This window comes from Myiozetetes cayanensis, unplaced genomic scaffold (genome assembly GCF_022539395.1).
Source record: "Myiozetetes cayanensis isolate MyiCay16 unplaced genomic scaffold, myiCay2020 scf5-8, whole genome shotgun sequence".
Lineage (NCBI taxonomy): Eukaryota > Metazoa > Chordata > Aves > Passeriformes > Tyrannidae > Myiozetetes > Myiozetetes cayanensis.
The window spans coordinates 48,127,643-48,140,805 of NW_026087742.1; the positions used below are offsets into that span (position 1 = coordinate 48,127,643).

The 13,163-nt window shown below is 35.7% G+C and overlaps 1 protein-coding gene across 1 annotated transcript in view; it reads left to right on the forward strand.

The window, feature by feature from the left end:
* The window catches only part of PDS5B (PDS5 cohesin associated factor B), a 100,838-nt gene that overhangs the window by 63,510 nt on the left and 24,165 nt on the right, over positions 1–13,163 (forward strand). The window contains 6 exon segments of the mRNA XM_050331319.1: positions 354–514; positions 1,161–1,284; positions 2,064–2,222; positions 2,974–3,042; positions 6,759–6,895; positions 11,339–11,462. Of these exon segments, the coding sequence (XP_050187276.1) occupies positions 354–514; positions 1,161–1,284; positions 2,064–2,222; positions 2,974–3,042; positions 6,759–6,895; positions 11,339–11,462 (774 nt within the window).

Consider the following 13,163-nt stretch of genomic DNA (forward strand, 5'->3'; position numbering starts at 1 on the left):
TGAAACATGGTTATTGCTTCCTTAGCATGAGTTGTGTTTCTCTAAAGAGCTGCTTCTGCTGTAACCCAGTACTTGCTAATGTAGATGTAGCCACTGAGAAATACATGTTCACAATAATCGAAGAAATTGAGACCGGAGAAATAAATTAATGAGAACTTGTATAAAGACAGAGAAGTTTAGGTGGTACCAAAAAAAAAGAAGTCAGAAGAAGAGAGTCGTGCATCATGGGACAAAAACAGGCAGAGTGTTGTAAGTATTGCTGTCTGGCAGTGGAAGATGATGCTTGATGAAATGTCCTAATGTAAGTGGACCTTTAAAAAATAATTAACATGTCTTTCATCATATTTTGGCAGGTACTTTCGTTTACGCACCCTATCTCATTTCATTCAGCTGAAACTTTTGAATCTCTCCTTGCTTGCTTGAAAATGGATGATGAAAAAGTGGCAGAAGCTGCATTACAAATTTTCAAAAATACGGGAAGTAAAATTGAAGAAGACTTTCCTCACATACGATCGTAAGTTGTATATCTTCCTCTGAGTAGTGTTTGTTACTGTATCAGATTTTGGAAGTTCTCTTCCTTTTACTTGTAGCATTGTCCTGCATTCATGTGGAAGAAAGTATTTCTTTAGGTAAAACAGGAAAGAGATTTTGAATGACTGTAAAATCTAGTGCTTTTTGAAGGATGGAAGTGAAATGAATATATCCAAAATAGTGACAGGTGATATGTCACTGATACTGCTATAATTTATATTTTTATCCTTCAGAATTAGTTCTTTTTCCTGAACTATATATATATATACACACATATACACATATATATATGACAGTGTAAAAACATTGTTTACAATTTAATAGCAATGTGTAGGCAAGAATATTTCCGAAAGAGCAGTTAGTAGCTTGTGCAGATATAAATGCTTGTTTTACCACACGATATTTTATCAACAAAAACTGGGGACTTTTTACTTGCAAGCTATGTAAATAAACTTTTTTTTCTTTTTTTTTAAAGAAAATAAATTGCCCAAACCAAAAGAATTAGCACTTTTACAAGGGTATTGTACTTTATATGTGTATCTGCACTTTTTTGCTAGTTTGATATTTTGGAAGATTAGTGAAAAGATACTTATCTCTTTGTTTGTTTATTTTGCTACACTGCTGTGTAGTGCTTTGCTTCCAGTGTTGCATCATAAAGCTAAAAAGGGACCCCCTCGTCAAGCCAAGTATGCTATTCACTGCATCCATGCAATATTTTCCAGCAAGGAAACGCAGTTTGCACAGATCTTTGAGGTAAAATTAAAGTAACTAAGTTACTTTTTATTGATCTTTTATATTACACGTGTGAAGTAAGGGATGTAGTGACAACTTGTAGTTAATTTAGAAAATATGTTTTGCCTTCTTCCTTTTGTTGTCATAGTTTTGGCCTGAAAAATGGTAGCAGAGGGTGTTTTTCTATCTAATGATCCATCGTGTTTAGGGTTATGTATTTTAACAGTTGATAGAATAAAACCAAGTGTTGGACTATGTGCTAGAACCATGAACTATTTGTGGAAAGAGGAACTGTACACTACTCACCCTTGTTGAGAATGGCCAAAAAGTATTTAAATGGTTGCAGAAGTTATGGAAAACTGAATTATGGTAGTGACTAATTAAATAAACCTTATAGCTATAACTGCAAATGTACTTTTTAAATAGTACCTATCAGCTTCTTATCTTGAAGGCTGAATCATAGTCTGTTACTGAAATTGCTGTCTTGAGATGTAGTTCTCTGACAAAACGTAGGCTTTTTAATCTATTGTTTCCTAAATAGTCCTGCTTGAACTGTTACTTTTTGAACTATCCAGATGTGATAAATATTTTACCTGTCATCTTGATGTTTCTTTTGATTTGTAGGAGACTTTGTGTGTTGGTGAATGTGTCTTTAGATCCAAGTAGTGAATAGCTCTTTTAGAATTGTACTTCTGAAATAGAAATAGACATGAACAACTTGGTACAAAGCTGTTATTCCCATCTCCTCAATAAGACAAAGATTGTATCAGTAATGCCTGAATTTGTTGCCTTTATTCTAGCCACTGCATAAAAGTCTGGATCCAAGCAATTTTGAGCATCTCATTACGCCGTTGGTTACTATTGGCCATATAGCCATGCTAGCACCTGATCAGTTTGCTGCCCCTTTGAAATCTTTGGTTGCTACTTTTATTGTTAAAGATTTGCTAATGAATGATAGGGTAAGTATTTTAAAAATCTTATATTAAGATTCTGGTTCTCCTGTAGTATGATACTCAGCAAGTACTTGGGAAAATTTTTGGCATGCTGGTTCTACTTTTTGCACATGGTCGTCCTTTGATTTCCACGTGTACTGTTTGACTCCACTGAAAATCCACAGTACAGGGAAGGGCAGTACTACTAATTTGGTAGACCTTACAAAAGCTTGTAGACTTGGCTTTTCTTAAAAATGGGAAAACTGTTATAACTTCACTCAGTTTCTTACCTGGAGTGAGCAAGTTCTGATTTTTTTAGTAAGTATAATACATTTGAAAGGAAAATACACTGTTTAAATGGAAGACTGAATTTTAATATTTAAGTACTTTTGTACTGATAGTGATTATAAAGTCAAAAATTGAACTTGTGCATTGTTAGCAATTATTTAGGGAAAGGTTTACTCTCTCAAACTATGTGCTTGAGGTTCTAGTCTACTGGATAATGGAAACTGGAAGTTACTTTCAAAGCAATGACTGTCACAATGTAAAGCAATAGTTTTCAGGTAATAACAACAACAAAACCCTTTATTAATCTTAAATTTGCTGATACTTGAATAGTGAAGTAAGAACAGTATCTCACTTCTGAAATGGTTGCTTCTATAAGATACAGACCAGGTAGTGCTGCTGTATTGTTTTCAGAAGCAAACAGAAAAGAGGAGGTTACAGCAAGTTTCATTGAAGAGTAACAGTAGTGTAACAAGTATAATATTTGGTTTAGCTTCCAGGAAAAAAGACAACAAAACTTTGGGTCCCAGATGAAGAAGTGTCTCCTGAAACGCTTGTTAAAGTAGGTAGCACTTACTATATTTTCCTATGATTGTGTGTATAATAATAAATTCAGTTAATTATCTGGATTCCTAAAGCTCTCAACTGCTTTTCTTTGTTTCCTTGTCATCTTTCTAAAAGTAGAAAACAAATAAATATTTTTAAATTGAGGATCTTATCAGAATACCCATTTTTGATTGCCGGAAGAAAAGAATTTGCTTTTGAGAACATCTTTTCTGATTATTATTTTAGATATAAATTTTCCTATACACTTGCCTAAATTTTTAGTATGGTTTTTTATGGACTTAGTTTTGTTTTGCAACACTTAAATGTGATGATATCTGGTGTACTTAAAGTAAAATTATTTTTTTCCCTCCTGTTCAACATAGGAGTTAAATACTCTAGAAACTTTGTCAAAAGTCTTCCTTTTTTTCTTTTGAATTTTTATGACATTCCAAGAAACTTTCAGTGCTGTTTTGGCATAAAGAAAACATGGCCTTTGAATTTGTCAGTCTTCCTCAAATGAATAAATATGTTACATTGTCTTTGTCTGTGTGCAGTTTGTTATCAGAGGAAAACCTAGATTTAAGGAAAAAAAAAATCACTTAGAAATGGTGGGGGGTTTGTTTTGGTTTTTTACTTAAAAATGTCATCTCAAGCTTGTTGGAATAAAATTATTACATTTTCTGTACTTTGTAATAGATACTGTCACTCAGTTTTTCACTGAATTAGAAATAGACTTATGCTGTGGAAAATATATTCTGTATCTGTGTTTGATTTTTGAATGCCCTTCAGAACAGGGGTAGATTTTTGTTTTCACTTTTTTAGAATTGCAAACATGTTTGTCTTTTGTAGCATGCTGTATTTTATAGCAGTCATTTAATTTCCAATGTCTTATGAGTAAAGTTGCTCTGATGGTTTTAAAAAGTTCTTTGCCTTCTCTCTTGAAATTGTTAAAGTCTTCAAAGCCTACGTCCTTCTCTGCTGGTTTAGTAAGTACTTTGGTTTCCAGCTTGGTACAGAACTCATTACTGGCAAGGCTTGATTTTGTTTGGACTTGATTCATTACCTTTTCAGTTGTCTGACTACAGCAAGGATATTTTTCGTATTTGTGCAATTCCATAGTTACACAGTACACTCCAAAAACTGTTAAAAGAATGCATGTTTGTTTTATTTTCATGAACTGCTAGTTTAAAATAGACATGATTTCACTTCAGTGATTCTACATGTAACTTGAAGTAGTAAATATTAATTGGTTTTTTTACATTTTTAATGATTTGGGAAGCTGTAATAACTCTCTAGAATGTACTTTTATATTGATAGAAGTTTTCATATATTTGGCTATTTGGAAGGGAATTAGCCTATAGCAATTCTTAGGGTAATTTGAAGTTGAAGCCAAGCCTGAAAACTGTTAAGAAGCATTTATTTCTAGGTGAAAACAGGTTATTGTGAAAATTGATTAGCAAATTTAATTAGCATTTGTTAGTACTGAGAAGCCTACATATAATGAATGCTGCAGGCCATGCCATTAGTTTATAAATGATTTCTCTCTGGCAGTGTATTTTTCTTCACTCTGGTTTTAAAAGCCTCTTTTTCCCTTTGTAACATAATTATATATCTAATGGGGATTTTAAAACTAGGGAGTTGGAGAATGAAAGTGGGAATGTCTGCTGAAGACAAAATTTTAGTATCATTAAACCTAACAGATTTAGACCGGTACAAGCCAACATTAGTGTTTTCGATGCTAAAGCTTAAATGAAATGATGTCTGCAGAGAAATGTTTCAGTACAGTATTAACTATGGCTTGGTGAATGATTGTGGCATAAACCATTAACTATGGCTTGAATTCCTAGGCCTGGCACTTGAGTTCTAAAGCAACAATCTCTCTCAACACTGACCTGTTCTGAGTAGCGTGCACCACACAGTGGTTTAAGATTTATGTATTAGCAGTGATATTTCATGTTTTCTTCTATGTCACTGGAATATAAGGTTTCTCATCCTATTTCATTAAGTACACTTTAAATGGGGCTTTGTTTCATTTTTCACTACTGCACAAACATGCAGCATTTATGGCTCTGAAAACTCAAGTTCCCTGGCTAAATACATCATTTATTTGAAGACTAAATAGAGCTAGCATGTTTCTGTCCTCCCAATAAATGGGAAGCACTGATGGTTACAGGTGCTGATTATGACGGGAAGAAACTGAATTTGTAAACTGTGAAAAGATCTGCTGCTATTATTGTTATAATTATTGATTTTATTGCTATAAAAATCTTCTAGTGAATACTTATAGCTGTTCTAGTGGAAGACCCTTTGAAAGCTAGGACAAGACAATTTCATCTGTCCCTCTAACCCCATTTCCATTTTGAGATCAGGAGTAACAGGCATCCTACCTCTTGCTGGTATTCCCCAGTTAGGTGGGGTAAATGTAAAAAGTAAACGGGCATTTAGATGATAATCCTAGAGCTGAGATCTGAATGGACTGTTGTGATCAATTTGTTACAAGGAATAGGTTGATTGTATGATGAATTGAATTTGGTGATACTGTGAACGTTTGTATAAAAGTTACTAGAATTACTTTTCCCACTAAAAAGTTGAAGATATGATGTACAAGAAGTGTCATGATTTTTCAGAAACTTCTGGGTTTTGTCTTTTGATCTTCCAAGTCTGGTGTTTTAGTTTGTTTGGGTTTGTTTTTTTCTTTTTTTTTTTTTTTTCCTCCAAGGATGTCTGTGTGATATAGATGAGCATTTTCATTCTGTTTGAGGATACTCCTCCTTATATTCCTTATTGTCTCTGCTGTCATATTAGGAGGAAAATGAAAAGACAAAGGGATTCAAATACTAAGTAAACTTAATCTCTAAATTGATGTTTTATTTTTTACTAAAGAAATGTGAAATTTTTCAGTGTTTCAGTGAAATTATTTAGTGTTTCAGTTGCTGGATTCTGCATACTGGCAGAAGCTTGCCTCAAAGCAGTTGAAGTTTCCATTGGCAAAAGACAAGTTATCCTAAGTACCAGGCTTTGAGGCTTTCTTTAAATAGCTGTGAAAGAAATATTCTTTTCCAGGAGTTATCTTAGGACAGGTTGATACTCTAACAGTCAAAATGCCTATGAAGTGTTTTTTAATTTACTTGTCTGAAATTTAAACTCAGATATTACATAGATAAGTAGAGAATATATTGGGATTGTTTAAGCATGGGAATTTAGTGCCAAAGTTGTGGGTTCCATCCCCATATTGGCCATGTGTTTTAAGAACTGGACTCAGTGATCCTTGTGGGTCCCTTCGAAGTCAGAAGATTCTGTGATTTGTAGGAATATAGAAAGATGAAAATGTGTTCTGCCTTTTGATCCAGTAACATTTTCACAGTTTGTATAAACTGTTTTGCCTATTCCATGACATTTAATGAATGTAAGCTCAATTAAAATAATGTTTTCAAAGGACAAAATGTGTGATTGCTTAGTTGAAAAAACAGTTCAAACTTTAATTAAATGCATCATTTTATTTGCTGTAGTATGTGCTTGAGACTTTCTGTGAAAAATTGCTGTCTAGTGAGAATGTTTCTAGTTATCTTTCTGGTATTTAAATGAGTTTTTGCAACCCTGACAGGCTTGTGTTTGTAGCAGCAAAAAGTGCTTGGGAAAATACTGTGTGTTTAAATTAAGATAAAGATTATTTTAAAAATGCAGCTTATGGTGTAATTGGACTTTCTGATATAAATTTTCTTCTTTTTTCAGATTCAGGCCATCAAGATGATGGTTCGGTGGTTGCTAGGAATGAAGAACAACCACAGCAAGTCAGGAACTTCTACTTTGAGGTTGCTAACAACAATATTACACAGTGATGGAGATTTAACAGAGCAGGGGAAAATTAGGTGTGTAACAGATGGTAATGTTTTCATGTCTGTGATGCTGGTGTGGGGAGAATTTTAGTCCAAGTAGTACTTAAACTGTTTTGTTAGACTGCTTAAAACTTATACATCTTGTTTCATAAGAACCAATGGTAAGCTTGGCTGGGTTCCCACATAAGGTTGCTGAGCCTTAGTTTTTGTAACACTGTACATAAGCTGTATTTTAGTTTTTATCTTCTTTGCTTTATTTATTTCTTCAAAAGACCATTGCACATATTGCAGGAATAAACCATGCAACTTTCTCCTTCCCACTGAAAATTGGTTTTAATTTTTTATGCGGCTTGCTATTCTCTATGTACTGATGGCTGTGTATGCCAAAGGCCAGTAGGTGGGATTTCTAATAAAAAAATAATTGCGTGTTGTAGGCAACCAGGTGGAAATAGCTGGTATATAAGACACTTCTGCCTGACAGCAGGCTAATCTGTTGAGGCCTCTAAAAGTGAAAGGAAGAGGGAAATGTGTAAAGAGGATTAAGTCTCAATAAATAATTTACCTTTTAGGTGATTGTCAGACAACTTGTTTCACTGGGTATCTTCTTAATCCTTTGTGGTAGGAGAAGTGACAAGTTGTCAGCTACTACTGCTTGCAAAAACATTGAAAATTTATGTCTACACAAGTCATTAAGGGCATGAATGGGTTGTACTAGTGTGAGTAAAAAGGTTTTAATTCTTGGGTAGAGTTTAATGTTATACAGTAATTAAGCAGATAGAACCCATGCTGTGTGTGCAAAATTGCAAACCTGAGAATTTGTCTAGCATGTTATCTTTGTAGTAACTGTGTAGTCTGTCTTGAAGGTCCTTTAAATAATTGTTTCATAGTTTTAAATTCTGTAATATGACCATTCATGACAGTTACTAGGGAGTTGAGTGGCAGTAATTTGGCTTTTCAGCATGACTATTTGGAGCATATGGTTGGCTTATCCAGAAATTTGTGAATAGATCAGTTCTGTAGGTCCTGTGTGCTTTCATGCTTGGAGTGATGATTCCTTACTGTGCCTGTTTTAGAAATTTAATTTTCCTGCTCTTTTTGTACTCAGAAGCAGTAGTAGAAACTTTATATAATGATGTGATCAGTTCTCCATTATTAAATCAAGTTAATGGAGGACTAGGGATCCTCTTAGGATAGGGAGAAAGCTTCAGTGATATGCGATGTTGCTCTGTAAGTAACCATTCAACCCCAGAGCTTGGAGCTCTGCCTGGGGATGGATGATGAGCCAACTGAGAGCTTATGGGTTAGGACTGTAGAGCAGACTGGTATGGGTGACATCATAATGGGTGTCTGCTGGAGGCCTCCTGCCCAGGAAGAGGAAGGGGATGAATCCTTCTTTAAACAGCTAGAAATGATTTCATGTATGCAGTTTTTATCCCTCATGGGGAACTTCAAACACTCCAGTATCCACTGGAGGAGCAACACAGCCATGCATAAACAATCCAAGACACCACTGATGACAGCTTTTTGACACAACTGGTAGATGACCCAATGGGGAGGATCTCTGTGCTGCACCTCATACTTGCCACAAGGAGCAGCTTGTTGGGGATGTGAAGGTTGAAGGTAGCCTTGGCTATAATGACCATGTTATATGGAGTTGAAAATCTTGGTGGCAAGAAGGAGTGTAAAAGGCAAGATCAGAGTGGTGGACTTCAGGAGAAAAATCTTGGGTCTCTGCAAGAATCTACTTGTTGCTAGATGAGCTTGTTCTTAATCCCATTGGATGAGGTCCTGGAAGGAAGAAGGGCCCAAGAAAGCTAATTAACAAATATTCAAAAATCATCCCTCAGTTCTCAAGAGTGGTCAAAGCAGAAGGTCAGGCATGTATCTCAGCAGAACTGCCTGGATGAGAAAGGAACTCCTGGCAAAATTTGAACACAAAAGGATGGAGAATAGTCCTGTGGAGTAGTACTTGGGGACATTGGTGGACATGAGCCAACAATGTGTGCTCACATACCAGAAAGCCAGTCGTATCCTGGGCTGCATCAAAAGCAGTGTGGCCTGCAGGTTGAGAGATATGATTCTACCCCTTTACCCCACTCTGGTGAGACCCACTCCAAAGTACTGCATCCAGCTCTGGGATCCTCCACACAGGAAAGACGTGGACTTGTTGGAGTAAGTGCAGAGGAGGGTCATAAAAATGGTCAAAGAGTGGAACACTTTTACGAGGAGAAAGGCTGAGAGAATTGGACTTGTTCTGCCTGGAGAAGTGTCTGGGGAGATCTTATAGTGACCCTTCAGTACCTAAAGGAAGGCCTATAGATGAAAGGAAGAAATTTTTTATGATAAGGGTGATGAAATACTAGAACAGGTTGCGCGGTAGGTGGTAGATACCCCATCCCTGGAAACATTCAAGGTCAGGGTGGACAGGGCTCCAAGTAACCTGCTTATTGCAGGGTGTTGGACTAGATGAGCTTTTACAGTCCTTTCCAAACTATTCTATGGTTGTATGAGTTATAGAGGAAGTGGAAGTAGAGATGGGTAACCTGGCAGGAATACAGAGACACCATCTGAGACACAGTTAGGAAAGCCAAATCCCAGCTGGAATTGAATAGTGACAAAGGCAAACAGAAGAGCTTCTCTAAGTAAGTAAGTGACAAAAGGAAGACTTGGGAAAATGTGCACCCACTGGTGCATAAGGCACGAGCCCTGATGACAGGACATGTATTCATTATTTCCCGGTACTACATTTTGGGAAAGCTCCAAACTGGTAGAAGGGCAGGTCTCCATTGTCTCTGTGAGCTACACTGCCAAACTAATAAGTACTCTCAAAACCTTAAGCAGAGAGATGATGTTTCAGGCCTGTTAGTTCTGTGTGGAACTTGCTGACACTTCCTGACCTTTATTCTTCAACCTTTGAGAATGCAGTAAGGATATCTTCTTTCTGGCAGTGCTTACTGTGTCCCTACTGTGCAAACCTGACACTGGTCCTTCTGAATTAGAGTAGGCTTTGGAAAAAGAGTAAAATTGTCTATTCAGTACAGAGCGTAATCTTTTAAATTGTACTTGATATGAGGTCATTCTGTGTGAGTCAGTTTTTGTGTTCATGTCTTTGAAACAATGTATAATTTACTAATGATAATTAAGTGAAAGTGGGAGGGCTCAGGAGCCTTTTGACATTTTTTAGGCCCTTAGTCATAGTGTAATCATCTTGGTGTTATTGTCCTCATCAGCCCTAAAAATGACTCTGCCCCTAGGCCTCTTTAAGTCTACACAACTTTACCTTTCAGTGACAGAGTAAGGGAATGTTTTTTTTTAAATTTCAGAGCGTGTGTCTTTTAGCATAGTGTCAGGTAAAGTCAAGATCCTATTTGGAAAATAAATAAATCCCTTCTCTTTTTCATCCTTCACACCTTGAAGTAGTAGGATTGATGACTGTTGAATTGCTTGTAAATCAACACCTGATTTCTTTGAGTTGTTAGCAAATGTAGGTTAGATTCACCAGTCTTGTATTTCTTTAATACTGAATTTAATCACTAAATAATATTTCAACTGTCCCCTCCAGGTCTTTTTTTTTAATTTTATAAGTCATAAACAGTTTTATAAAATTCAAGATTACACTAATTTTCTGTTTCTGGTTAGGTTGAATCAGCTAGGTTGAATCTTGCATGTCTTTATAGTAGGATTTTAATTTTAGTCTATACTAAGCATGAAATAATAGTATTTAAGGATGGGAGGACACTGATAATTGCTGAAAGTACTGATATTGGATATGAAGCTAAATTAGGATTTTCTTGAAATGCTATCTGCATTTTCCTTAAACTAAATCTTACCAAGAGAAAAATTGTCAAAAAATATTGGAGTTTGTAACTTCATAGTTCTATGCTATAGAAAAATTGCTACACATCTGGTATACATTTTCAGTGGTTGCATTCAAAAGACACTTTGCTGTTTTCTTAAAAAAAATTCACTTAGTCATCTACCATAATGTCTAATTAATCTTAATGTATGTTGACTTACAGCATGGATTTTGAGCTAGAAAAAGTTTGGCAGCTTTAGGGACTAGAAATGGGCTACTTCTTTGGCAGGAACCCCTTGCTGAAGAAAAAACAACAAGCTGAACAGAAGTGTTTTACTACCCCTCTCTGAGGGGCAATATGGCCTCTGTTGGTTCAGTGCACTGCTAGAACTGTTTCACACCCATGTGGAACTTTTAGGAAGTTTCGGGGAAGATTTTTATTGCTAAGTTGGGGCAAGGTAATAGATACATGGTAATAGGCTGTAAAATGTGGTGCCACAAAAACTACTTTTGGGTTGAAATTATTTTTGTTGGTATGGGGTCAGCTAAGTCCACGGAAACTTCTTTCTTTTTAAGTACTTGTTTTTCAGCAATGCAAACTTATTGGAATTTAATTAAGCCAAATAAGTGTATAATTTTGTTACTAATTAACCTTCATAATCCATGTGCTTGTTTTTCAGTAAACCTGATATGTCTCGCTTGAGGCTGGCTGCAGGAAATGCTATTGTGAAGTTGGCACAAGAACCTTGTTACCATGAAATCATCACCTTAGAACAATACCAGCTGTGTGCACTAGCCATAAATGTAAGGAAATTTGGTGGGAGTTGTGGGTGGTCAGCAGATGTATGAGTATATATTTGTTCTGTATGCTGCGTATATTTCTGTGAATCTGGTTTTATGCAAAACGTTCATCTTTGGAATGAAATTATTTTTCAACTGCGTAATCCTGAAAACTCATTTTGGATGAGAATTAGATCTGTAGTACTGGGTTGCCCAGTGGGGGAATACTAACTTAAAGTAGTCAAATGTTAGAATACTGATAAACCAGGGAATTCAGTATGTATTTAAAGTCATACCCCAGCTGCATTATGACGTTATTAGAAGCTGAAATGAGATGATATAAATTATGTTGAACTGTGGTGATGAGAGTGACCTTGGTTTCTCAGTACTTGGGTAGAATATGAATGCAGAAATTTTTTTAAAGATAGTTGGCATCCTTTAAATATTCCAAGAAAAATGGAGAGATTCCTCAGTAGATGCTGGAGTTGTCATCCTTAACTTCTGACTGTGAAGTTAGTAACAGAAAGTAACTTTAATATTTTAAGTAGTGATGTAGAGATCCTCAGTATTTCCATCCAGTAGACTTAGCAAATTCTACAGGAATTGATTCATACACCAAGAGCAAGTGGTCATGAAGGGACTTCTGTTGGTGTTACTTGTGTAACTGCTGATATTCTCCTGGCTTTACACGAGTCAAGAAATAACTCTGAAAGGAATCACTTCCAGAAGCTATCGGCAGTAATCATGATATTCTATTCTAGACCTTAATTCCTGAGACTGGCTAAAGCTTTAAAAGCTGCAACCCATTTAAATGTCAGAAGATTTTAAATTGGCATTTAATGTTAGAAAATAGAGTATAGCTCCTGTGTGGATATTTTTTACTTTCATATACAATATCTCTTTTAATTTATTAAGTTGACTGGAGTTGGTTACAGTTAGGCTAGAAAAATCATTCTTATACCAGAGTAAGACAGTCTGTATTAGGCTTGTAGATTGTTTTTATTGTGTTTATGTGAATTTTAAGCTTCTGTGTTCCCATGGAAAGGAACCCTAACTTAGTTTCCAAATGCTATGAGAAACAAGAAAAATGGAACAAAACTTAAAACCACTTAAGCAGATGAAATCTAGCAAAAATGCAGCAGGAATTCAGTGGTAATATTTGAAGGGCTTTATACCTTAAACAAAGTGATACTTTTCAGTCTTCCTATTGCAAAACTGAATAGAAAGGTTGGTCTTATCTCAAAATGAGTTTTAAATATTCTTATAATTCATAACAAAACAAGTAGAAAGGAAAATAGGCACTTACTGTAATGACAGATAAACTCCATGTCTGTTTCAGAAGGGATACTCTAGCTGGATAATGTTATACCAGACTAGCCTTGCCAATGTAGTATTTGCATGTTCTGTTTTCTTGTGATCCCAGTGATCAAAATCTGTTCATTTCTTCAGTCGTTTGCCTCTTGTGGCAAATCTTTCTCTACTGCAAATGTTAACCTTGTAGTTCTCCTCTATCAGAATTTTGCTTCATTGTTTTGACACTCTTCTCAGTATGTTAAGTGCAGGCTTCTTGCCCTCCATTTCATCACTGTCACTTTTTTCCACTCCTCATTTTCCATCTATAACAATCTTAACTGTTCGTGAATATTGCTAACAGATGTGTTGTCACCTCCTTTTGCTATCTTTGTGTCTAATGCTTACTTCCCCTCAATTCCTGAAAGGGAATTT